Source organism: Pelophylax lessonae (genome assembly GCF_965119305.1).
Source record: "Pelophylax lessonae genome assembly, chromosome: 1".
Classification (NCBI taxonomy): Eukaryota; Metazoa; Chordata; class Amphibia; order Anura; family Ranidae; genus Pelophylax; species Pelophylax lessonae.
Genome location: NC_138768.1, coordinates 215692952 through 215720484, shown reverse-complemented (window position 1 = coordinate 215720484; position 27533 = coordinate 215692952). Strand labels below are relative to the sequence as shown.

The following is a 27533-nucleotide window of genomic DNA, read 5'->3' as shown; positions in this document are numbered from 1 at the left end:
TAAAATATGCATATTTACCGTGCACAAAAGACTTTACAGTAGTGGTGTAACAAAGAAAATTCTGGACTGAAACCAAAACCTCAGGATGCACTTGCCCAAAAACCAAAATGGACAGTTAAAAAAAAGAAAATTATATATATATATATATATATATATATATATATACATACACACACAGTTGTGTTCAAAATTATTCAACCCCCAATGCTGTAAAGGGTTTTAGGGAATTTAGTGTACATTTGTAATTGTATTCAGAATGAAATCCTACAAGGACTTCTTAAAGATCCATATGCAACTAAAATGACATCAATTGGTTTTGTAATACAGTAGTAAATGTTTCATTTGTGAATTCTTCATTGACACAATTATTCAACCCCTTAAAGACTACAACTCTGAAGAACAGAGGTTCATTGAAGTGTTTTCAATCAGGTATTGAAAACACCTGTGGATGTCAGGGAGCAGCAATAAAGCCTAATAAGCACCAATTAGGCAGCTTTAAAATGACTGATACTCAGCTCCTTCTAGACATTTACTGGTGTGGTTACAAACATGGTGAAGTCAAGAGAATGGTCCAGGAAGACCAGAGAAGAGGTGATTACTCTTCACAGGAAGGGCAATAGCTATAAGAAGATTGCAAAGATTTTAAACATACCAAGAGACACCATAGGAAGCATCATTCGCAAATTCAAGGCAAAGGGCACTGTTGAAACGCTACCTGGTCGTGGCAGAAAGAAGATGCTGACTTCGACTGCTGTGCGCTACCTGAAACGTAGAGTGGAGAAAAGTCCCCGTGTGACTGCTGAGGAACTGAGAAAAGATTTGTCAGATGTGGGTACTGAAGTTTCTGCTCAGACAATACGACGCACACTGCGTAATGAAGGCCTCCATGCCAGAACTCCCAGGCGCACCCCCTTGCTGTCTCCAAAGAATAAGAAGAGTCGACTGCAGTATGCCAAAAGTCATGTGGACAAACCACAGAAGTTTTGGGATAGTGTTCTGTGGACTGATGAAACAAAATTGGAACTGTTTGTGCCCATGGATCAACGCTATGTTTGGAGGAGGAAGAACAAGGCCTATGAAGAAAAGAACACCTTGCCTACTGTGAAGCATGGCGGGGGGTCAATCATGCTTTGGGGCTGTTTTGCTTCTGCGGGTACAGGGAAGCTTCAGCGTGTGCAAGGTACCATGAATTCTCTTCAGTACCAGGAGATATTGGATGACAATGTGATGCAGTCCGTCACAAACCTGAGGCTTGGGAGACGTTGGACCTTTCAACAGGACAATGATCCCAAGCATACCTCCAAGTCCACTAGAGCATGGTTGCAGATTAAAGGCTGGAACATTTTGGAGTGGCCATCACAGTCACCAGACTTAAATCCGATTGACAACCTCTGGTGGGACTTAAAGAAAGCAGTTGCAGTGCACAAGCCTAAGAATGTGACTGAACTGGAGGCTTTTGCCCATGACGAATGGGCGAAGATACCCGTAGATCGCTGCAATACACTTGTGTCAAGCTATGCTTCACGTTTAAAAGCTGTTATAACTGTAAAAGGATGTTGTACTAAGTACTAAGACTGAATGTCACTTGGGGGTTAAATAAAACTGATAATGAAGTGAGCACAGAAAAGACATTTGTGGTTATTTCATTATAAATGTTATGCTATATTTGTCTGACCTACACGTGCCTCTTTGATATAATTGTAAGCAGGATGACTGAATGATCAAAATCAAGGTCAAACTGGCCAAAACAATCAATTTCATTGGGGGTTGAATAATTTTGAACACAACTGTATATATATATATATTTATATATATATATATATATATATATATATATATATATATATATATATATATATATATATATATAAACACACACACACACACAGAAAATAGTTTTACAGTAAGTTCGTACAAAAACTCTATTTTCTTCAGTGTTGTCACATTAAAAGATATAATAAAATATTTAAAAAAAAATGTGAGGGGTGTACTCACTTTTGTGAGAGTGTGTGTGTGTATGTATATATATATATATATATATATATATATATATATATATATATATATATATATACACAGTATCTCACAAAAGTGAGTACAACACTCACATTTTTGTAAATATTTTATTATATCTTTTCATGTGACTACACTGAAGAAATACACTTTGCTACAATGTAAAGTAGGGAGTGAACGTCTTGTATAACAGTATAAATTTGCTGTCCCCTCAAAATAACAACACAGCCATTAATGTTTAAACCTCTGGTAACAAACGTGATTACACCCCGAACTGAAAATGTCCAAATTAGGCCCAAAGTGTCAATATTTTGTGTGGCCACCATTATTTTCCAGCACTGCCTTAACCCTCTTGGGCATGGAGTTCACCAGAGCCTCACAGGTTGCCACTGGACTTGTCAATGAAGACATCATGGAGCTGGTGGATGTTAGAGACCATGCGCTCCTACACCTTCCGCTTGAGGATGCCCCACAGATGCTCAATAGGGTTTCGGTCTGGAGACATGCTTGGCCAGTCTAACACCTTTACCCTCAACTTCTTAAGCAAGGCAGTGGTCGTCTTGGAGGTGTTTGGGGTCATTATAAAGCCCTGAGGCCCAGTCTCCAAAGTGAGGGGAACATGCTCTGCTTCAGTATGTCACAGTTCATGTTGGTTCCCTCAATGAACTGCAGCTCCCCAGTCCCGGCAGCACTCATGCAGCCCCAGACCATGACACTCCCATTACCATGCTTGACTGTAGGCAAGACACACTTGTCTTTGTACTCCTCACCTGGTTGCCGCTGTACACGTTTGACACCATCTGAACCAAAAGAGTTAATCTTGGTCTCATCAGACCACAGGACATGGTTCCAGCAATCCATGTCCTAAGTCTGCTTGTCTTCAGCAAACGGTTTGCGGGCTTTCTTGTACATCATCTTTAGAAGAGGCTTCCTTCTAGGACAACAACCATGCAGACCAATTTGATGCAGTGTGCTACGTATGGTCTGTGCACTGAAAGGTTCACCCCTCCCCCCTTAAACCTCTGCAGCAATGCTGGCAGCACTCATACTTCTTTTTCCAAAAGACAACCTCTGGATATGACGCTGAGCACATGCACTTAACTTCTTTGGTCGACCATAGCAAGGCCTTTTCTGAGGTGAACCCCTCCTGTTAAATCACTGTATGGTTTTGGCCACCGTGCTGCAGCTCAGTTTCAGGGTCTTGGCAATCTTCTTATAGCCTAGGCCATCTTTATGTGGAGCAACAATTCTATTTTTTCAGATTCTCAGAGAGTTATTTTCCATGAGGTGCCATGTTGCACTTCCAGTGATCAGTATGAGAGTGAGAGCGATAACACTAAATTTAAAACACCTGAGACCTTGTAACGCTAACGAGTCACGAGACTGGAGAGGGAAAATGGCTAACTGGGCCCAATTTGGACAATGTCACTTAATGGCTGTGTGTTGAGTTATTTTGAGGAGACAGCAAATTTACACTGTTATACAAGCTGTTCACTCACTACTTTACATTGTAGCAAAGTGTAATTTCTTCAGACAACACTGAAGAAAATAGAGTTTTTGTATGAACTTACCGTAAAACTCTTTTCTCTGAGTCCTCTGAAAGACGCAGCCCGTTCAGTATGCCTTCACCACTGGGTAATGGAGCCCTCTGCAGGAGTAAGCTAGGCAGTGAAAGGATTTAGCAAAAAACTTTACACCAAGACACACCTCTAGGGGGCTGTCCCACAGACATTACCCTGAACAATTCAGTACTGCTCTCCAGTTTCGTAGCAAGCATTACAGGAAGACAATCAACCCAAAAAATAGAGGGGCGGGGGCTGCGACTGTCAGAGGACTCAGAGAAAAGAGTTTTACGGTAAGTTCTTACAAAAAGAGACAAACTAAGCCAACAGGGCAACAGAAGCTCAACAGGAGCCAACCCCAGAACAAAATTCACCCCAAGAAGAGACAGAACAACACGTCTCCTCAAACAACCGTTGCGCTCAAAACTTTGCGGCCAAAGGAAGCATCCGTGGATGCCATTACATTAATTCTATAGAATTTTGTGAAAGTGTGCACAGACAACCACCAGGACAAGGTAATAAGCCCCCACACCAGGCAGTGTTCACCGCAGAGAGCCCCCAAAGGAGCAGGGAGGTAGGGGTCGTCCATAGCGGCCAGGGGGGACACTACAGAGACCGCAACTTCTGCCTTCCCCTAGAAGTGGGCCCACATGACTCCCCCCACAGGCGACTGTCCCAGGGACACGGGGGTAGCATCCCTCACCATACCACGGATCCCGGGCTCTGCTCCGAAAGGGAACACCTCCCAAACAGAGTGGGGGTGCTGTCTGCAAGGAAGGGACGCTGCAACACAGGGCGTTCCAGAGTTGAGACATCCCGGCGAAGAAAGGCACTCCGCAGGCTCGTCCCCATCCACAGGGGCACCGTCGTGGCAAGGCCTGGGCGTACCAATAACCTGCACACGCTCGTTGGCAGGCTGGGACACCATAAGGATCTAGATCAGTGGTTCTTAACCTTGTTGGAGGTACTGAACCCCACCAGTTTCATATGCGCATTCACCGAACCCTTCTTAATTGGAAAAATAAAATATGATTTTTTCAAATTCAAAACATAGGTATATATTATTTTAGGTATATATTTATACATAGGTGCGCAAAATGAACAAAACCATTAAGAACAAAACCATTAAAACATGATTTTCACACAAAAACAAAAACATAATAATGAATATTCACTGCAAATTAGTGTGACTTCTGCTGTTGTCTTTCAGAGACCAGTTCAGAAATGCGCGGCTTTATCTTGGCAAGTGCCGCTCTCATGTCATTATCATGTCTCATGTCACCTCACCCTGGCCTGCTGTAAGGGGGGATCTATATGGGGGACGGGACCTCACCTCACCCTGGCCTGCTGTAAGGGGGGAGATCTATATGGGGGATGGGACCTCACCTCACCCTGGCCTGCTGTAAGGGGGGATCTATATGGGGGACCTGGTCCCCCATATAGATCCCCCCTTACAGCAGGCCAGGGTGAGGTGAGGTCCCGTCTCCCATATAGATCTCCCCCTTACAGCAGGATAGGGTGAAGTGAGGTCCGGACCCTGGCCTGCTGTAGGGGGGGATCTATATGGGGGACCCCAGAGTGACCTAACCTCACCCTGGCCTGCTGTAAGGGGGGATCTATATGGGGGACCCCAGAGTGACCTAACCTCACCCTGGCCTGCTGTAGGGGGGGATCTATATGGGGGACCTCACCCTGGCCTACTGTAAGGGGGGATCTATATGGGGGGATCATGTCCCCCATAAAGATCCCCCCTTACAGCAGGCCAGGGTGAGGTGAGGTGAGGTCCCGTCCCCCATTTAGATCTCCCCGCTTACAGCAGGCCAGGTTCCCCATAAAATAGATCCCCTTTACATAGTCTTCTCAGTGGTCTCACACAGTCAGTCAGACAGTCAGTCAATAGACTAGTACAGCCAGTACTACTCTCTGGCCTCTCACCTGCCGGCTTCTTCTGCTGCTGCGGCTGCCTGGCCTGGTGGTTCTCTCCCGCGCTGCGCTAGGCGGCCGCTGCACGGGTTAGTCCCTCCCCCAGAAGTCCATCTCCGCACCGCACACCTGGCCTGTCTCTCCCCCCCCCCACCACTCCACAGTGGGCGACGCCGGCTCCGGCTGGATCGGATTCGGCCGGGAGCCGAGCTGCACAGCCAGCAGTGAGAGTGAGCCAGGGGCAGAGAGAGCTGCGAGTGTGAGCGGAAGGACATGCCCGAAACTGGAGAAATAGTCCCTGACAGCGAAGTGGTACTAGTGGAGGGTGTGCCGAACCCTCGAGACTGACCCACCGAACCCCTGGGGTTCGATCGAACCCAGGTTAAGAACCACTGATCTAGATTATCCAGTGCGATGCCCAGCCCGGCTGTCCCTTGTAGTCCTCCATTAGGATCCCCCTGACTAACTAGCGATAGTGAGTGAGGAAAATAAAACCAACATTTTCCTCCAGGAACATCAACCCTGTTACATATCTTTGTGTCATCAGCAAAAAGACAAACCTTACCATCGAGGCCTTTTGCAATATCACTTATGAAGATATTAAACAAAATTGGTCCCAGTACAGATCCCTGAGGTACCCCACTGGTAACATGACCTTGTTCTGAATATTCTCCATTGACTACAACCCTCTGTTGTCTGTCACTCAGCCACTGCCTAATCCACTCAACAATATGGGAGTCCATGCTCAATGACTGCAGTTTGATAAGTCTTCTATGTGGGACAGTGTCAAAAGCCTTACTAAAATCTAGATATGCAATGTCTACTGCACCTCCACCGTCTATTATTTTAGTCACCCAGTCAAAAAAATCTATAAGATTTGTTTGACATGATCTCCCTGAAGTAAATCCATGTTTTTCATCTTGCAATCCATGGGATTTAAGATGTTCCACAATCCTATCCTTTAATAGGGTTTCCATTAATTTGCTTACTATTGATGTCAGACTCACTGGTCTATAGTTGCTCGATTCCTCCCTACTACCTTTCTTGTGAATGGGCACGACATTTGCCAATTTCAAATCTTCCGGGACGACTCCTGTTACTAATGATTGGTTAAATAAATCTGTTAATGGTTTTGCCAGCTCACCACTAAGCTCTTTTAATAATTTTGGGTGTAGCTTATCAGGACCCTGTGACTTATTTGTCTTCACTTTAGACAGCAATCTTAGAATGTCTTCCTCTGTAAAGACACATGCATCAAACGATTCATTAGTCATCCTTTCAAGTGGAGGTCCTTCTCCTTTTTCTTCTGTAAAAACTGAACAGAAGTATTCATTAAGGCAGTCGGCTAGCCCTTTAGTCTCTTCTACATACCTTCCGTCCTTTGTTTTTAATTTAGTTATTCCTTGTTTTGATTTCCTTTTTTCATTTATATATCTGAAGAATGTCTTATCCCCCTTTTTCATAGACTGAGCTAGTTTTTCTTCTGCCTGCGCTTTAGAAGTTCTTATAACTTGCTTGGCCTCTTTCTGCCACCATGCTTGACTATAGGCAAGACACACTTGTCCTTGTACTCCTCACCTGGTTGCCGCCACACACACTTGACACCATCTGAACCAAATAAGTTTATCTTGGTCTCATCAGACCACAGGACATGGTTCCAGTAATCCATGTCCCTAGTCTACTTGTCTTCAGCAAACTATTTGCGGGCTTTCTTGTGCATTATCTTTAGAAGAGGCTTCCTTCTGGGATGACAGACCAATTTGATGCAGTGTGCGGTGTATGGTCTGAGCACTGAAAGACTGAACCCCCCCTCCCCTTCAGCCTCTGCAACAATGCTGGCAGCACTCATACCGCAACCTGTCCCGTTAAACTGCTGTATGGTCTTGGCCACTGTGCTGCAGCTCAGTTTCAGAGTCTTGGCAATCTTATAGCCTAGGCCATCTTTATGTAGAGCAACAATTCTTTTTTTTAGATCCTCACAGAGTTCTAAGAGATTAAGAGCGATAACACCAAATTTAACACACCTGCTCCCCATTCACATCTGAGACCTTGTAACATTAACAAGTCACACGACACTGGGGAGAGAAAATGGCTAGTTGGGCCCAATTTGGACATTTTCACTTAGGGGTGTACTCACTTTTGTTGCCAGCGGTTTAGCCAATAATGGTTGTGTGTTGAGGTATTTTGAGGGGACTGCAAATTTACACTGTTATACAAGCTGTACACTCACTACTTTACATTGTAGCAAAGTGTCATCTCTTTAGTGTTGTCACAAAAAATGTAGGGGGTGTATTCAGTTTTGTGAGATAGTGTATATATATATATATCTCCGATTTGTCATTTATTTTAACTATTAGTCTTGCACTCCACAAATCTGGCCTTTATGGAAGAGTGGCAAGAAGAAAGCTATTGTTGAAAGAAAGCCATAAGAAGTCAGTTTGCGGTTTGCAAGAGGCCATGTGGGGGACACAGCAAACATGTGGAAAAAGGTGCTCTGGTCAGATGAGACCATAATTGAACTTTTTGGCCTAAAAGCAAAACGATATTTGTGGCGGAAAACTAACGCTGCCCATTACTCTAAACACACCATCCCCACTGTGAAACATGGTCGTGGCAGCATCATGTTGTGGGGATGCTTTTCTTCAGCAGGGACAGGGAAGCTGGTCAGAGTTGATGGGAATATGGATGGTGCCAAATACAGGGCAATCTTGGAAGAAAACCTGTTAGTCTGCAAAAGACTTGAGACTGAGGCAGAGGTTCACATTGCAGCAGGACAATGACCCTAAACATACAGCCAGAGCTACAATGGAATGGTTTAGATCAAAGCATATTCATGTGTTAGAATGGCCCAGTTAAAGTCCAGACCTAACTTCAACTGAGAATCTGTGGCAAGACTTGAAAATTGCTGTTCAGAGACGCTCTCCATCCAATCTGACAGAGCTTGAGCCATTTTGCAAAGAAGCCACACTTTTCGGATATTTGTAAAACAGTTTGAAAAACATTTATCATTTTCCTTCCCCTTCACAATTATGTGCCACTTTACTTTTGTCTATCACATAAAATCCCAATAAAATATATTTAAGTTTTTGGTTACATAGTTACATAGTTTGTTAGGTTGAAAAAAGACATCAGTCCATCCAGTTCAACCTATGATGTGTTTGTTGTTAACCGTACATTGTATACCCTGTATGTTGTGGTCTTTAAGGTGCCCATCTAATAATTATTTGAAACTATCAATGCTCCCTGCTGATACGACTGCTTGTGGAAGAGAATTCCACATCCTTACTGCTCTGACAGTGAAGAACCCCTTATGTATTTTAAAGGTTAAACCGTTTTTCCTCTAGTTTTAGTGAGTGGCCACGTGTCTTATTGTATTCCCTTTCTCTGAAAAGTTTGTTCCTTATGCTAGGGTCGCCAGTACAGTATTTGTACATTGATATCATATCCCCCCTCAATCGTCTCTTCTCCAGAGAGAATAAGTTCAGTGCTTGTAGTCTTTCCTCATAGCCGATGCCCTCCATTCCCCTAATTCTTTTTGTTGCCGTTATGTGGACTCTTTCCAGTTCCAGCACATCTTTCCTGAGGACCGGTGCCCAGAACTGGACAGCATATTCCAGATGTGGCCGGACCAGAGTCTTGTAGAGTGGGAGAATAATCTCTTTATTTCTGGAGTTAATCCCCTTTTTTATACATGCTAGTATTCTGTTGGCTTTGCTTGCAGCGACTTGGCATTGCATGCCACTGCCAAGCCTGTTGTCTACCAGTATCCCCAGGTCCTTTTCCATCATAGACTCACCCAGAGGTCCCTCCCCCCCCCCCCCCCCCCCAGTGAGTAGCTTGCTTTCGTGTTTCTGATGCCCAAGTGCATTACTTTACATTTTTCAACATTAAACCTCATCTGCCATGTAGTTGCCCACCCTATTATTTTGTTCAGATCCGCTTGTAAGGTTTCCACATCCTGCATAGAAGATATTGGCATGCTTAGTTTAGTATCATCCGCAAATACTGAGATTGTACTCGATATCCCCTCCTCTAGATCATTTATGAATATATTAAACAGGATTGGCCCCAGGACAGAACCTTGGGGGACCCCACTTTCCACACCCGCCCAATCCGAGTACTCCCCATTAATCCCCACCCTCTGGACTCTCCCCTGGAGCCAGTTCTCTATCCAGGTACTCACCCTATGGTCCATACCAACCTTCCTTAGTTTATACAGTAAGCGTTTGTGGGGAACGGTGTCAAAGGCCTTTGCCAAGTCCAGATACACCCCATCCACAGGCTTACCTTTATCTAGGTGGCAGCTCACTTCATCGTAGAAGGTTAATAGATTGGTTTGGCAAGAACGATTTTTCACGAATCCATGCGGATTACTACTAATAATACCATTTTCATTACTAAAGTCTTGTATGTGGAACCTTAACATCCCCTCCAAATTCTTGCAGACTACTGATGTTAGGCTGACCGGCCTATAGTTACCCGGGATATATCTCAGCCCATTTTTAAATATTGGTACCACGTTGGCTTTTTTCCAATCAGCTAGCACCATCCCTGTCTGTAGACTATCCTTAAAGATCTAGAATAATGGTCTGGCAATCACCTGACTGAGCTCTTTAAGAACCGTCGGGTGCAAGCCATCCGGTCCCGGTGATTTATTTATGTTACGTTTCTCTAGTTTAGTTCTAAGTCTATCTTCTGTTAGCCATGGTGGTACTTCCTGAGGTGTATTATTTAGTTTAGCCTTACAAGCTGGGTTAGTGTAGCCCCCAGATTCTTTTGTGAAGACTGAAGAGAAGAAATTATTTAACACTTCCACATTTTCTCTGTCCTCTGTGGCCATATTTCCTTTGTCGTACTAATGGGGCCAATGTGTTCTGGCCTCACTTTCTTACTGTTTATATACTTAAGGAATTTCTTGGGGTTCTTTTTACTCTCTTCCGCTATATGTCTCTCGTGTTCTATTTTAGCCGCCTTGATTTCGTCTTTACATTCCTTATTACACTCTTTGTAATGCTTGAATGCTGCTAATGACCCCTCAGTCTTGTATTTTTTGAAGGCCTTTTCTTTAGTTTCAATACGCATTTTTATGGTGGAGTTTAGCCACCCAGGGTTTAGTTTTGCTCTTTTACATTGATTTCCATTTGGAATGCACTAGCCAATCCCTTTGTTTAGTATGCTCTTAAAGCACTCCCATTTTTCCTCCGTGTTCTTTGTTCCCTCGGTTCTATCCCATTTGATATTTTCTAGCAGAGAGGGCAGTTTTGGGAAATTGGCTCTATTGAAATTCAGTGTCCTTATATTACCCTTGTGTTTCCTATTACTATGATTAATACTGAAACGAATTGACCTATGGTCACTGTTTCCCAAGTTGCCCCGTATCTCTATATCCGTGAGCAGATCTGTATTGTTGGTAATCAGTAGGTCAAGTACCGCATTGTTTGTCGGTGCGTTCACCATCTGACTCATGAAATTGTCCTGCAAAACATTTAGGAACTGCCGAGCCTTCGCTTAATACGCGGTTCCTTCTGCCCAGTCTATATCTGGATAATTAAAGTCCCCCATTATAATGACATTTACCATCCTTGCTGCCAATCCTATCTGTAAAAGGAGATCTGCCTCCCCCTCCTCCCTCTGGTTGGGGGGCCTATAGCATACACCCATTATTACCTTCCCTATAGTGCCTTCCCTTTTAAGTCCTACCTATAGGGATTCTGCCTCGTCCGTAGCTCCATTATTAATATCATCACTCATATTTACCTGTACACTGTTCTTAATATACAGACATACCCCTCCCCCTTTTTTACCTTCTCTATCCCTGCGATAAAGGGAATACCCCTGAATGGTCGCCATCCAATCATGAGAGCTGTCGAACCAAGACTCTGTTATCCCTACAAAATCTAAGTCCTCCTCAAACATCAGCAGTTGTAACATGACAAAATGTGGAAAATTTCAAGGGGTAAGGATACTTTTTCAAGGCACTGTATTTTACATAATATCAGCTTTGAAGTGCACGGTTAGTGAGAGATGGACCAGTCTTCCCGACTACTTATCACTGAAAAGCACTTCTACTGAATTATAATGTAACATCATAAGAGCAGGAGTGACATATGCAGGCATGCTGTGCTTGTCTGGTCACATTAGCTGAATCCCCTCTTGTAAAAACTAAAATGTGAAAGTGGCACGACTTGAGGAAGGTGATCTAGAATGCTTTACCTATAAGGATTCATACAGGGCATTAATATTTATGCTTTATTAGGAATGCTTTTGAGTTTGTTGTTCAGATGGGATATGTGCACAGCATGGTCAGACAATGTTCTGTGGTGGTACCAAAATGTTATTATAGAGGAACTGCAGTCTGCTCACTTAATTTGTAATAAAACATCTTTGCCATTCTGAAACTTTCCTCCAACCAAATTATTTTATATATACTGTGATTCTGTATGTGCCAACAAGAAATCTCCCTTCACTAAGTCGGGCTGCAGCCATTTTAACTGTGGGCAGCTGAAGCTGCTGACTGTTCACTTCCTGGATTTACACAGACGCACAGAGCACAGAGGCACACAGACACACTACTACACACATATATAGTACTACACACATATACAGACAGACACACTCACAGCACTGCTTGCTTGCACATTTTCTCCTCTGAATACTTCTAAATCTCTGCAGTCTCCTGCTATTTCCGCCCTCATCCTGCCCCCTCCAGCTCCCCTTGGCTTTTCTATGACTCTACTATGACCAGACAAGAAAGAGGAAGTGAGCTGTATTAGGTATTTACTGGCAGAAAAAAAATGTTTTACTATCCAAAGTTAAAACAACAAGGGCAGAAGGTTTAATAGATGGAAAAATGAAAAAATGACTGAGGAGCCGCTTTAAGGACATAGTAAATTGCATAATCAGCACAAAGCACTTTGCATAAAAACACATTTGACTGTAACAAAATTAAACCTTGGATGGTGATCATAGACAGTAAGCATGATATATCAGTAAACCACATTGCTATCTACACCCTTACATGTCTGTCAGCCAAACATTTGTGTACAATTTCTGAACTTAATGCAGCACTAGTCACATTTTGCAAGTAAAAAAATGTTGATTTTTTTTATGATATAATACAGTTATATCAGCAACACTGTAAAGCAGTTCAATGTAAACCAATCACAGCACAAATAACAGCTCAGAGTGAAATTTTAATTGGTTTCTAAAAATTACCGCACTGTGCTTTTAAATAAACTCGCAGCTATCTTAATACACAAAATGTTCAATGCTACTGACAAATCTTTGAGAGAGCCATAATTGAGTAAAGAACATTTTTTAGGAATACAGTACTCCAAAATTACAAACAGAGTAAAGCTGGATACACACTATACAACTTTTGTTGTTAGATTAGATAATGCAGGGGCCTGCCTGATTACATACAAATTGAAAGGGTTTAGATTTGATCTCATATTATATGGTTTTGGTAAATCTAAAGGAAAAAATCTAAAGACAATTGTATAGTGTGTATGGCCCTTAAGGCTGACCTTATGGTTATGCAATTTAATTTTCTTTCCCTTCAACCAAAGAACTGTGTTGATGGGGGAATCTCTCCCGCTGCACTATTGTTTTCTGACAGCAGGAGGTTTCCCACCATCAGAATACAATGATCGCTTTTGGTGGCTATAGCCGCCAACAATAATTGTACAAAAAACCCAGACAGGCTGGTTGTACTCAAGTCGATCGCTAGATTGACTTCAGTACAACCAGTTTGCCCAGAGATGCTGAACCAGATGAATTCCAATCATTCTATGTTCGGCTTAACTTGCAAGACAACTTTACAAATATGTCCTAAATACTATGAATTCCAAAGGTCAAGGATCATCCTTGATAAAAAATACAAAAATCCCAGCTTATATCATGCAGATGTAAAACAAACAAAAGTTTTAAACAGTTTGAACAGAGGAAGAAGAAACAATTTGCCTGAGCTGCCCATCTAACCACATGTACTGTAGAAAGAGTAAAAACCCTAAAGTGGGGCTCAACATATACAGTATCTCACAAAAGTGAATACAACCCCCACATTTTTGTAAATATTTTTTTTTATTTCTTTTCATGTGACAACACTGAAGAAATTACACTTTGCTACAATGTAAAGTAGTGAGTGTACAGCTTGTATAACAGTGTAAATTTGCCGTCCCCTCAAAATAACAACACACAGCCATTAATGTCTAAACTACTGGCAACAAAAGTGAGTACACCCCTAAGTTAAATTGTCCAAATTGGGTCCAAAATGTCAATATTTTGAGTGCCCACCATTTTTTCCAGCATTGCCACTGGACTCCTCTTCCACTACACCATGACGACATCACAGAGCTGGTGGATGTTAGAGACCTTGCACTCCTCCGCCTTCCGTTTGAGGATGCCCCATAGATGCTCAATAGGGTTTAGGTCTGGAGACATGCTTGGCCAGTCCATCACCTTTAACCCTCAGCTTCTTTAGCAAGGCAGTGGTCATCTTGGAGGTGTGTTTGGGGTCGTTATGTTGGAATACTGCCCTGCGGCCCAGTCTCCAAAGGGAGGGGGATCATGCTCTGCTTCAGTATGTCACAGTACAGGTTGACAAGAGGCTTCCTTCTGGGAAGACAGCCATGCAGACAAATTTGATATAGTGTGCGGCGTATGGTCTGAGCAGTGACAGGCTGACCCTCACCGCTTCAACCTCTGCAGCAATGCTGGCAGCACTCATACGTCTATTTCCCAAAGACAACCTCTGGATATGACGCTGAGCATGTGCACTCAACTTTTTTGGTCGACCATGGCGAGGTCTGTTCTGAGTGGAACATGTCCTGTTAAACCGCTGTATGGTCTTGGCCACTGTGCTGCAGCTCAGTTTCAGGGTCTTGGCAATTTTCTTATAGCCTAGGCCATCTTTATGTAGAGCAACAATTCTTTTTTTTTAGATCCTCAGAGAGTTCTTTGCCGTGAAGTGCCATGTTGAACTTCCAGTGACCAGTATGAGAAAGTGAGAGAGATAACACCAAATTTAACACACCTGCTCCCCATTCACACCTGAGACCTTGTAACACTAACGAGTCACATGACATCGGGGAGGGAAAATAGCTAATTGGGCCCAATTTGGACACCTTCACTTAGGGGTGTACTCACTTTTGTTGCCAGCGGTTTAGACATTAATGGATGTGTATTGAGTTGTTTTGAGGGAACAGCAACTTTACACTGTTATACAAGCTGTACAATCTATATTTTACATTGTAGCAAAGTCTAATTTCTTCAGTGTTGTCACATGAAAAGATATAGTAAAATATTTACAAAAATGTGAGGGGTGTACTCACTTTTGTGAGATACTGTATACAAAATAAGATGCAATGTGCAGAACCTTTAGCAAGAGGTTAAAGGGGGAACAGAATAGATCTACAAGTAAATTAGAAAACCCTTTATGGAGAATAAACCTTTTGGTATTGATGACTTTTAAATGTTTCTTAAAGTGCATGCAATCCTATGGCGACATATGAAGAAAGCACATCCTTCTATACAATGTACTTCTGTCCATCCAAAGCAGTAACATTTCTTTCTGCTACCTCCATACTCTGTTATCTGCATTAGCTACTTCTGACAGCTCTTCCCACCTCCAAGAAATAACTGGTAATGCGACAGAGAGCTAACAAACAGAGCCTGTGATTGACAGCCACAGCTGTGCACGGTTCTGTGTACTGTGAGGAGGGGTGTTTGTCACTTCCCTCCAATCAGGACTCAGAGTTCTCCCCACTGAGCTCTGCAGTGTGAGACTTCAGATCCCCACCCCATGCTTTGCAGAGCTGACAGATGCTGTGTAACATGGGTGTTTTTAAAGACTTGGGAAAGAGTGATGCAGTTAAGCAGAATAAATATGAAGGAGGATTGGTTTCATCTCTGTTTATCATCTGATGCTAGTCACTTCACTTGGTATATGTAAGGGTTTATAACCACTTTAAGGGCACATTTTCTAAATCTAGGTTTACCCCTGGTAGCCAACCACTCCCTTACTGCAGGATGGACATATGAAACAAGTTACACAGAATGCCATAGACAATTCTTTTCTTAGAGTCTTAAAACCAGGGTAATGTAATAATCATTATGTGACACCCACCACCACACTTAAAGCAACATCTGGCTATTCAACTTCAAGTAGATCTTCAATATAAATTGAAATTGGGCACATTTGTCTACATGTGTAACACAAGGAGAGTAAAGTGCAAAGCACTATATGTAAATTGCAGAAACTCGCAGACAATCTTAATTCACTTAACTAAATTCAGAGAAGTATAAGATTAATTCTGGTTGACTATTATAGGAACTGCAATTTTTTTAACATCTCAAAAACCCATGTGTATTTGCCTTTCCTGTAGATGCTGAGTTTTACTGTAATCAAGATGTTTAATAACAGACTTCTGCACAATTAAGTTCCCAGAATGGTACTATCTTTACCTCTTTATCCATGCCTACGATTTGCCTCTTGGAAAGCTTTTCCAGCTCGATGGACGCGTTGTTGGCATGAGTCTCCACCTCCTTCTGCAGCTTAAGGCGGTGCTCGTCCATCTCAGCCTTCAGCTTATTCTCCAGGGCGATCAGCTGCTTCTGGTGCTGGCGCCGCATCCGCTTATATCCTGACATCTGTTCCCGCAACTCGTTCTCCTGCTCATGCTCATGGATCTGCCTTGTAACCTATGAACACAGCCAAGTTTTACATTAGACTACAGCAAACCAAAACATTAACACTCACTTTACAAAGTAGGCAAATCAAGAAGTGCAAACCACATTTTACCTTTAATGTCCTATGCAAGAAAGAGGGTTTACCTGGTGGCTATGGAAAACCATTTCTGCCTCAGAACCTTAAATATATGCAGGTAATTTATTTAAAGTATATGAGAACCCTTACCTTGTAAAACAACCCATCCAGTTCAAAATAGAAATGATAGGCACAATTTGTATGTGTATGTGGAATGGGGAAAGATGGGGGGGGAGAGTTATGGCAGAGGATAAGAAGGTTCCCATGTTACAAACAACCATTGGAAATGGTACCATTTGTACCAAAATTAAAAACATGCAAAATGGGACAATGATTTAAAGTGTTTGTTCACCAATGCCAGAAGTCTGCCAAGCAAAATAGGTGAGTTGGAAGCTCTGGTGCACGAGAACTATGACTTAATTAGTATTGCTGAATCTTGGCTTCATTCTTGACATGACTGGTCTATTAATATTCCTGGCTATGCTCTCTTTCGGAAAGACAGGGTAAAACGGAGGGGTGGTGGTGTTTGTCTCTATGTGAGAAGTGATCTCAAAGTGAGTATGAACGATGACCTAGTTGATGGAGAGTGTGCTGAATCTGAAGCAGTATGGTTTGAAATGTACATGGGTGTGCGTAAAACAAAGATTATCATTGGAGTTTGTTATAGACCTCCCAGTATTAATGAGGAGGTGGAGACTCAGCTCCTGGCACAGATAGAAAGGGCTGCAAGGGCTGGGACAGTGTTAATAATGGGGGATGTTAACTACCCAGACATTGACTGGAGTAATAGCACTGCTGGAACAGTTAAAGGGCAAAAATGTATAAACCTATTACAAGACAATTTTATGGTGCAGTTTATTGAGGCCCCCACTAGAAATTATGCTCTGTTGGACCTGGTAATCTCAAACCATACAGAGCTTATTAACAATGTTCATATAAAAGAACATCTGGGTAGCAGTGACCATAACATGATCTCATTTAATGTTCGCTGTAGGCAAAAAAGCATACAGGAAATACAAAACACTTAACTTTAAGAGAGCAAATTTTCCAAGGATGAGGGCTGCTCTCCAGGATTTAGACTGGGAGGGAATATTGGCATTGATTAGCACAGAACAGAAATAGGAATTTTTCAAAAAGACTTTATGCAAACTCACTGCAAAGTATATTCCTATGGGTAATAAGTTTAAAAGGCTAAAAATAAAACCTATGTGGCTCACGGCAAAAGGTAAAAAAGCTATAGATAAGAAAAGAGCTTTTAAAAAATATAAAAATGAGGGAACACTATCATTGTTAATTGTTACAAAGAATATAACAGAATATTTAAAAAGGAAATCAGGGATGCAAAAATTCAAAATGAACGACAGATTGCAAAAGATAGTAGGCCAAACCTCAAAAAATTCTTCAAATATATTAACAGTAAAAAGGTTAGGTCTGAGAATGTAGGCCCTTTACAAAATAATCAGGAGTGGGTGACTGGGGACAAAGAAGGTAGATGTATTAAATACTTTCTTCAGCTCTGTATATACAAAGAAGCATGGGGGAGCTCATGACCATAATGAGGACGGAATAGACAGAGCCCCCAATGATCCACAATGGCTCAAAAGTGATATGGTCCAGAAATATTTTGACAGAATATGGTTGGATAAAGCACCTGGACCAGATGGCATCCACCCACGCATCGTAAAAGAATTGAGCGCTGTAATTTTAGGCCTTTGTTTCTAATTTATAGGGACTCGTTAAAGCGGAGTTCCACCCGAAATTTATACTTACCTCCATCTTCTCGCTCCCGGTCACCTGAAAAACAAATGGATAATCGCAATTTTTTTTTTTTTCACTTACCTTTTAGAGAAAATATACTTACCTTACTTCCTTCTTCCTCCCCTCGGCGGCCACGGCGATTCGTCACTTCCTGGCTTTTGCAATGATTCCTGGGAGCTGAACGTCATCGCTCCCAGGAATCATTGCGCCTGCACCGGCCCCGACGTCAGTTCCAGGGCGCGCGCGTCATTCCCTTCTAAACAGCTTCTGGGCATGCCCAGAAGCTGTGGAGGGATGACGCGCGAGACCCGGAAGTGACGTCGGGGCCGGTGCAGTGCATCGTGGGACCAAAGAAGAAGGAAGAGGACCGAAGAGGACGCGGAAGAGGATCGCGCTGGCTTCAAGCTGCCCACACCTGAGATGGCAGCGCTGGACAAGACAATTTCAAGGTAAGTATTTCTCCTGAAAGGTAAGTGCAACCCGGGACAGATCAGAGGCTAGCCATTGTGGAATGTGCTAGCCCTGACTGTCCCGGGGGTATTTTTATAAAAAAATGTATAACGAGGGTGGAACTCCGCTTTAAGAAATAGTACCACTGGATTGGCGTAGGGCCAATGTGGTGCCTATATTTAAAAAGGGATCAAAGTCTTTGCCAAGTAACTATAGACCTATTAGTTTAACTTCTATAGTCGGGAAGATATTGGAGAGTTTAATAAAAGACCGCATAGATGAGTTCTTGCTGGAAAAAATATTTTAAGCAACAGACAGCATGGATTTATGAAAGACAGAAGTTGTCAAACAAACCTGATTTCTTTTTATGAGGAGGCAAGTAAAACCTTGGACAGAGGGGTGGCTGAGGACGTAGTATACTTGGATTTTGCAAAAGCGTTTGACACAGTTCCCCACACACGGCTAATATGTAAGGTAAAGTCAGCTTGGAAAGATTGGTTTGTAATTGGATAGAAAATTGGCTAAAAGGTAGAATTCAGAGAGTAGTGGTTAATGATTCTTACTCAGAATGGTCTAAAGTTATCAGTGGTGTACCCCAAGGTTCAGTGTTGGGACTCTTACATTTTATTATCTTTATAAATGATATAGGGTCTGGGATTAAAAGTAGCATTCCAGTCTTTGCAGATGACACCAAGCTTTGCAGTGGAATAACTTCTTTACAGGATGTCTTAAACTTACAAGCTGACCTCAATGCACTTTTATTGGGCAACTATGTGGCAAATGAGTTTTAATGTTGATAAATGTAAAGTTATGCACTTGGGGGCTAAGAATATGCATGCATCATACATACTAGGTGGAGTAGAACTGGGGGAATCCATAGTGGAGAAGGATCTGGGTGTTCTGGTAGATCATAAGCTTAATAATAGCATGCAATGCCAAGCTGCTGTTTCCAAAGCAAGCAAAGTCCTTTCTTGTATTAACAGAGGCATGGACTCCAGAGAGAGAGATATCATTTTGCCCCTGTACAGATCATTAGTAAGACCTCATCTGGAATATGCAGTTCAGTTTTGGGCACCAGTTCTTAAAAAGGATATTGGGGGAACTGGAGAAAGTGCAGAGAAGGGCAACCAAACTGATAAGAGGCACGGAGGACCTCAGCTATGAGAAAAGATTAGACAAACTTAATTCATTCTCTCTTGAGAAGAGGAGATTAAGGGGGATATGATCAACATGTATAAATACATAAGAGGTCCATATAGTGAACTTGGTGTTGAGTTGTTCACTTTAAGGTCAACACAGAGGACAAGGGGGCACTCTTTACGTCTAGAGGAAAACAGATTTCATCTCCAAATATGGAAAGGTTTCTTCACCGTAAGATCTGTGAAAATGTGGAATAGACTCCCTCCAGAGGTGGTTCTGCCTAGCTCACTAGATTGCCTTAAAAAAAGGCCTGGATTCTTTCTTATGTGTACATAACATAAATGGGTACTAAAATTTTTTTTTTTTTTAGGTAAAGTTGATCCAGGGAATATCTGATTGCCTCTCGGAGGATCAGGAAGGAATTTTTTTTTCCCCTGCTGTAGCAAATTGGATCATGCTTTGCTGTGGTTTATTTTTGCCTTCCTCTGGATCAACAGCGGGTATAGGATTGTGCATATGGGATTGTATGGTTGGGTTTTCAATACTGTTTTTTTTTTTGGTTGAACCGGATGGACTTGTGTCTTTTTTCAACCTGACTAACTATGTGTGTATATATATATATATATATATATATACACACACACACAGTGGGTATGGAAAGTATTCAGACCCCCTTAAATTTTTCACTCTTTGTTATATTGCAGCCATTTGCTAAAATCATTTAAGTTCATTCTTCTTCCTCATGAATGTACACATAGCAACCCATACTGACAGAAAAACACAGAATTGTTGACATTGTTGCAGATTTATTAAAAAAGAAAAACTGAAATATCACATGGTCCTAAGTATTCAGACCCTTTGCTGTGACACACATATATTTAACTCGGGTGATTTCCATTTCTTCTGATCATCCTTGAGATGGTTCTACACCTTCATTTGAGTCCAGCTGTGTTTGATTATACTGATTGGACTTGATTAGGAAAGCCACACACCTGTCTATATAAGACCTTCCAGATCACAATGCATGTCAGAGCAAATGAGAATCATGAGGTCAAAAGGAACTGCCTGAAGAGCTCAGAGACAGAATTGTGGCAAGGCACAGATCTGGCCAAGGTTACAAAAAGATTTCTGCTGCACTTAAGGTTCCTAAGAGCACAGTGGCCTCCATAATCCTCAAATGGAAGACGTTTGGGACGACCAGAACCCTTCCTAGAGCTGGCCGTCCGGCCAAACTGAGCTATCGGGGGAGAAGAGCCTTGGTGAGAGAGGTAAAGAAGAACCCAAAGATCACTGTGGCTGAGCTCCAGAGATGCAGTCAGGAGATGGGAGAAAGTTGTAGAAAGTCAACCATCACTGCAGCCCTCCACCAGTCGGGGCTTTATGGCAGAGTGGCCGGACGGAAGCCTCTCCTCAGTGTAAGACACATGAAAGCCCGCATGGAGTTTGCTAAAAAACACCTGTAGGACTCCAAGATGGTGAGAAATAAGATTCTCTGGTCTGATGAGACCAAAATAGAACTTTTTGGCCTTAATTCTAAGCGGTATGTGTGGAGAAAACCAGGCACTGCTCATCCCCAGTCCAGTGGTGGCAGCATCATGCTGTGGGGGTGTTTTTCAGCTGCAGGGACAGGACGACTGGTTGCAATCGAGGGAAAGATGAATGCGGCCAAGTACAGGGATATCCTGGACAAAAACCTTCTCCAGAGTGCTCTGGACCTCAGACTGGGCCGAAGGTTTACCTTCCAACAAGACAATGACCCTAAGCACACAGCTAAAATAACGAAGGAGTGGCTTCACAACAACTCCGTGACTGTTCTTGAATGGCCCAGCCAGAGCCCTGACTTAAACCCAATTGAGCATCTCTGGAGAGACCTAAAAATGGCTGTCCACCAACGTTTACCATCCAACCTGACAGAACTGGAGAGGATCTGCAAGGAGGAATGGCAGAGGATCCCCAAATCCAGGTGTGAAAGACTTGTTGCATCTTTCCCAAAAAGACTCCTGGCTGTATTAGATCAAAAGGGGGCTTCTACTAAATACTGAGCAAAGGGTCTGAATACTTAGGACCATGTGATATTTCAGTTTTTCTTTTTTAATAAATCTGCAACAATGTCAACAATTCTGTGTTTTTCTGTCAGTATGGGGTGCTATGTGTACATTCATGAGGAAGAAGAATGAACTTAAATGATTTTAGCAAATGGCTGCAATATAACAAAGAGTGAAAAATTTAAGGGGGTCTGAATACTTTCCGTACCCACGGTATATGTATATTATATATATATATACACATACACACACACACACAATATTATACACACATATTAGAAATACCATTTACTTATTTTTTTATGTGATCACATAACCTCTGTTCTCAGCTGCATAACAGGCTTGGAGAGGTGGAGGTAGAGAAAGAGCAGTACAGTACACCGATCTTTTCAGTGAATGGCGGTGCAGGGGGAACATATCAGCTCAAATCTTGGCCACTGGAGGACAGACAGGCTGTTCTCTCATAATAGTCAGAAAACTGACCATTCAGGAAAGGATGTACTCTCATGCCTAGAGTAGTCAGTTTAAAATAGAAAATCAGGGGACTAAAACAAGTACATGATACAACAGACACATATCAGGAACATGAAATGTTGGGGTAATGTTCTTTAAATATGGATAGACAGTATTTCAGGTTTATATAGGACATGCAAATAGCGCTCAGCTTATTTAGAATAATGACAGACTGACAGTGGTCACAGCTGTTTGCATCTAGCTGGACACAAAGCGATTACTTGTGGTTAGGGACAGATGTCTAAAGGTGGATGCAGCAGACTGTGCCCTGGCTTGGACATCCATCCCGAATTGTAGGTAACTGCTCTGTGTGTGGCTACATGTGAACAGTGAACAGCAATTCTGCCCACGATCCGATACGCCAGTATGTGAACGGAGCTAAAAGATGAAAGCCTGACAAATAGAGCTATAACATACAAGCATGCATTGCACACAAAATATATCCGTTTGACAAAAAGGTACGTTTGGACTACTCTCCACATGCAGAGGAATCTATTGATTAGCTTAAATGGCTTTAAAAAAAGGACATCACTTCTCAAACTGTCATCACATTTACTTAAGCCAATGCTGAAAACTTTTGCTTCCAAAACACCCATTCTGAAAATATGACTGAATGTCTGGTTTAATTAAAGGCCTCTTTCAAGAAGGTTCTCTTGCTATACTCTCTGGGAATACACCAAATGGCAACATTAGGAACACAGAAATTAAACTGTCTTTGTTTAAAGTACAAATATTTTTTGGGTGCAGCACAACCTAAAAATGCTCAGTTGCATCTATAACAAAACATCAAAGTGCAAAGATCTGTACAGGGACTGCACCCGCTCTGCACGGGTTTACTGCTAGATTACGTTTAGGCGGACTGGGTACAGCAGGTATTTACCTGATGCTCTGCGCTCGTATGCTCCTCTACACCCTTAGCCCTAAGCCCCGTATACACAGGCGGCATCGGCCAATTCAAAAGAAACAAGCCAAAATTCTGCCTGTGTGTACTACAGCCAGTCCGACAGAAGCTGGCTGTTCAGAAAAGAACAAGGGAATCTAAGAGGCTAAAAAAAACTGAACACGCTACATCGCCACCGCCTCCTCGTTATGGCCAGCGGTTTCCTGCCAGGGTGACACTAAGAGGGGGACGGGCTAGCCTGACAGGCTTTATAAGACTGTGAGCCCTGGAGGTGGGTGTCATTGCCCCATATGTGCTGGGACAGTGCCATCTATTTTGACATATGATCAGCAGATATGTACATATTTACATTGGGTTTTTTTTTGGTTTCATGTTTGCCTCTGTCACCTAATTGTTCATGTTATCAACACTGCAGATGACCACTGTTTTTTAATCGCCCATTATCACAATGTCATTAACCCTTTCCCATTTTTTTTTCTTTACACATAGATTTATGTTTGACCTTCATATAGTTGTGACGTTCATCAACACTTATTTCTTTTAACACTTTTTGACATAGTAGTTGGCAATTAAATGTATTACTCCCATTATCATTACATTAATCTCCCAGGATTTCTTCTTGGGGTCTTTTGCACCAATTTGGGATTTTTTAAATCATTTTTGTCCCCTAGAGAAGAAATAAAGGGTCTATAATTTTTATCATAGGTGTATTTTGAAAAAAGAGACAGGATATCCACCAAAAAAAAAAAAAAAAAAAATTTAATTTTTCGTTCAACTTAACTGTAAAATCCTTTTCTTGGAGTACATCACAGGACACAGAGCCAGTAATAATGACTATTTAGAATTTTTGAATATGAGTTCTTGAAGCAAACAATGAAGATCCCAGAAAAGTGGGGAGGGACCTCTGTGACCCGTGATGTACTCAAAGAAAAGGATTTTATAGGCAAGTTGAAAGAATAATACTATTTTCTTTATCCTACATAGGACATAGGAGTGGCTTGACTAGTAGAACCATGCAAATCACACCTTGCAAAAAAACCTGCACCAAGGAGTGAGTTGCGAATGGTCTCTGAAAGAAAATAAATAAGGCAGAGATCTGCCCCTTAATGGTCCCTAATACCAGCTTTAAGTCCACTCCTATTTGAAGAAAAAAAAGAATTCTTCCAATGACATACCTATGAGGATGCCATCTCTTGGATTCACACCAAGAAATGTAGATCTCCAGACCCTATAAATATTCTCCTAGAGACAAGTTTTCTGGAATTTATCCACGTAGCCAGAGCTGGACCAAAAACCCCTCGATCTTTTAAGATTCTTGTCAATAGCCAAACCCTCACATTCAGCGACTGTATAGTAGTGTGGAATATGGGACCTTGGGAGAGCAGGTCTGGATGACCATGGCTCCTCTACTGCTAATTTTACGATTTCCGCGTACCAAGGTCTCCTGGGCCAACCTGGAGCCACTATTATCACCGGGTTGCCTTCCACCTGAATTCTGCACAACAGACGTGGCAAAAGGTGGACCGGAGGGAACGCATAGATCAGGTTGAACTGAAACCAAGGAATCACTAAGGCATCCATTCCGATCGCAATCGGATCCCTGGTTCTGGAAACAAACCTGGTGAGCTTGTTGTTGAAACTGGACACCAATAGATCTACGTTGGGAGTACCCCAACGTTGGCAGATCAGCTGAAAACCTCGGGATGCAGTGACCACTCCCCTGGAAACAACTAGTGGCAACTTAGAAAGTCTGCCTGCCAGTTGTCCACTCCCTCCCCCCCTCGGGATGAAAACCGCTGACAGACACAGAATATGACTCTCTGCCCAAGACAGGATGTGGTTCACCTCCTTCTGCACTGATTGGCTTCTGGTTCCCCCCTGATGGTTGATATAAGCCACCAGAGTCCCCTTGTTGGACTGAATCCTGACAGGACACCCCCGCAGTCTGGTCGTCCAGGAAACCAGCGCCAAACGGGCTGCCTGGACCTCCAAGATGTTTATGGGTAAAACCTTTTCTACCCGAGACCACTTTCCCTGGATTGAGATTTTCTCCAGGACCACTCCCCAGCCCACAAGGCTGGCGTCTGTGGTTACCACCTTCCAGGTCACAGGCAGAGAAGATTTCCCCTTGCTTAGGTTGCTGAGGACCAGCCACCAAGTCAAATCCTGTCTTACCCTTGGGGGAAAAAAACATTGGGGAATCCAGAGCTCTGATTTTTTTTTGTTCCAAGCGGACAAAATACTGTTCTGGAACAGTCTGGGAGTGGAATTGTGCATAAAGGACTGCTTCGAATGAGGACACCATTTTGCCTAGCAGTTTCGTGCACAGCTGTAAAGAGGGAATCTTCTTCCCTCTTCCCAACCGCACCAGACCCTTCAAGGCCAGATTTTTTTTTGATGGCAGAAAAATCTTTGCCTGAGCAGTATTGAGAATCAGACCCAAATATTCCAGAATTTGAACAGGCCTTAAGGCTGACTTTTCTAAGTTTACAACCAAACCCAGATTCTCTAAGAACTGGACGGTCTGGGAAACATCCAGTCTTAGACCTGGTTCTGACCGATTCTTGATCAGCAGATCGTCTAGGTAACCCATTACTTAGATGCCCTGAGACCTTAGAATAGCCAACACTGGGGCCAAGACTTTTGTAAACACCTGGGGAGCTGTGGCCAGACTGAACGGCAGAGCCACAAACTGAAAATGGGACTGCCCTACTGCAAAAAGCAGAAACCTTTGATGGAGCCTGAAAATTGGTACATGGAGGTATGTATCCTTGATATCTATGGAAGCCAGAAAATCTCCTCTTCCTAGAGAGGCTACCACAGAGCGGACTGATTCTATGCGAAAAGACCGAACAGTCAGATACTGGTTCAGAGCTTTGAGATCTAGAATGGGTCTTACCTCGCCATTTGGGTTTGGCACTGTAAAAAGAGAGTAAAAACCTGTGAACCTTTCGCTGGTTGGAACCTCCACAATCACTCCCTGCACCCACAAATGTTCCAGGGCCTGGAACAAGGACTTCCTTTTTACTGGGCAAACAGACTTTTGAACATAGAAACCGAGAAGGAGGAAACTAACATGTCACAGAGAGGAAGAGGGAACTCTATAATGTAGCCCCATGCCACTGTTGACAAAATCCACCTTTCCTTCAGCACTCCTTCCCAAGTTTCTGAGAACTGTAGGAGTCTCCCCCCCCCCTACCCCCTGAACGAGTGGGGACACCCCTTCATAAGGGGAATTTGTAACCTGATTTAACAGGCCTTTGGACCCAGGGTTTTTCCTGACCTTTATTTTGAGGTCTTCTACACCCTGACGGCTGAGGCCGTCGGAACTGCTTAGAAGCCGACACGTTAGGAGGTACCGTAACACTTGGGAGTTTTAAAAGATGGATGTTTAATCCTTCTTTTAACTGGCAACAATGTTCTTTTCCCACCTGAAATCTTCTGGATGTATTTATCCAGATCCTCACCAAAGAGACTTTCCCAATGGAAAGGAAAAGCTGTCAGTTTCTTACAAGGTAATTCTGCAAACCAATTCTTAAGCCACAGTGCGCATATCAACAGAGAGAAGAGCAACTTGGGAAATCTGTCGGATAGAATCCTTAAGGGAATCTACCGCAAACGAGGAAACTCCGCCAAATCTTCAGAAGATTTCCCTTGAATAGGCAGACTTCTAGTCACCTTTTTAAAAAGATGCTTTAAGGATTGGCAAACACCTATAGCCGCTATAGCTGGATGAACAGCAGAGCCAGCAACGGCAAAGGAAAATTCAAGTAAGGATTCCAACTTTTTATCTGCCGAATCCTTAAAAACCTGGGCTTTTTTAACCGGACAGGTCAAATTCGTGTTCACAAAAGAAATAGCAGCGTATACCGAAGGCATACACCACTTCCTCTTTTATTTCTCACCCATAGGATAAAGCAGAGAAAATCACTTTGGAGGCATGAACAAATTGTTAGGATTGATCCCAATCCTCATACACGAGCTATTCCAGCAGGGGGTGTAAAGGAAAAGCCTGACAATTCTGGTGACGGCGTAAAGAACCCAACGAAGAAAAGGAGGCTTCTGACATTTTCAGAGGAGGTCATTTAAAACCAGTCTGAACCATTTCAATGAGGGACTGAATCAGTAACCTCAGAGTGAGATGCTGACAATGGTTCCTCGGAGTATGAACCCTCTGCAGAGGAATCCTCATCCTGAGCCTCTACCAAATCAACAGCTACCTCCTGTACATCATCTTCTGGCTTTAAACCAGGGGTTCCCGCAAGACCCTGAGAGCGTAAAAACTCTGGTGGATCCCTGCTGGGCCCAGGCATAGGAGAGGGGGATCTATCCCATTTTTTACTCTCCTGTGAAACAGAAGCAATCATTCCCGGCTATTTTACCTTCAAGGCTAGCCAAAGCAGATGCCAAGTCATCCGTAGTATAATAATTGGTAGACACAGAGGCATTAGAGGTACCAACCA

The 27533-nt window shown here is 42.8% G+C and overlaps 1 protein-coding gene across 4 annotated transcripts in view; it reads right to left on the bottom strand.

Moving 5' to 3' along the window:
- Positions 1-27533, bottom strand: part of TAOK3 (TAO kinase 3) — a 591636-nt gene that overhangs the window by 154130 nt on the left and 409973 nt on the right. For all 4 annotated transcript variants that reach the window (XM_082255475.1, XM_082255477.1, XM_082255478.1 and 1 more), the window contains exon 15: positions 15963-16199. In XM_082255475.1, the coding sequence (XP_082111601.1) occupies positions 15963-16199 (237 nt within the window). The remainder of the gene's footprint in view (positions 1-15962; positions 16200-27533) is intronic.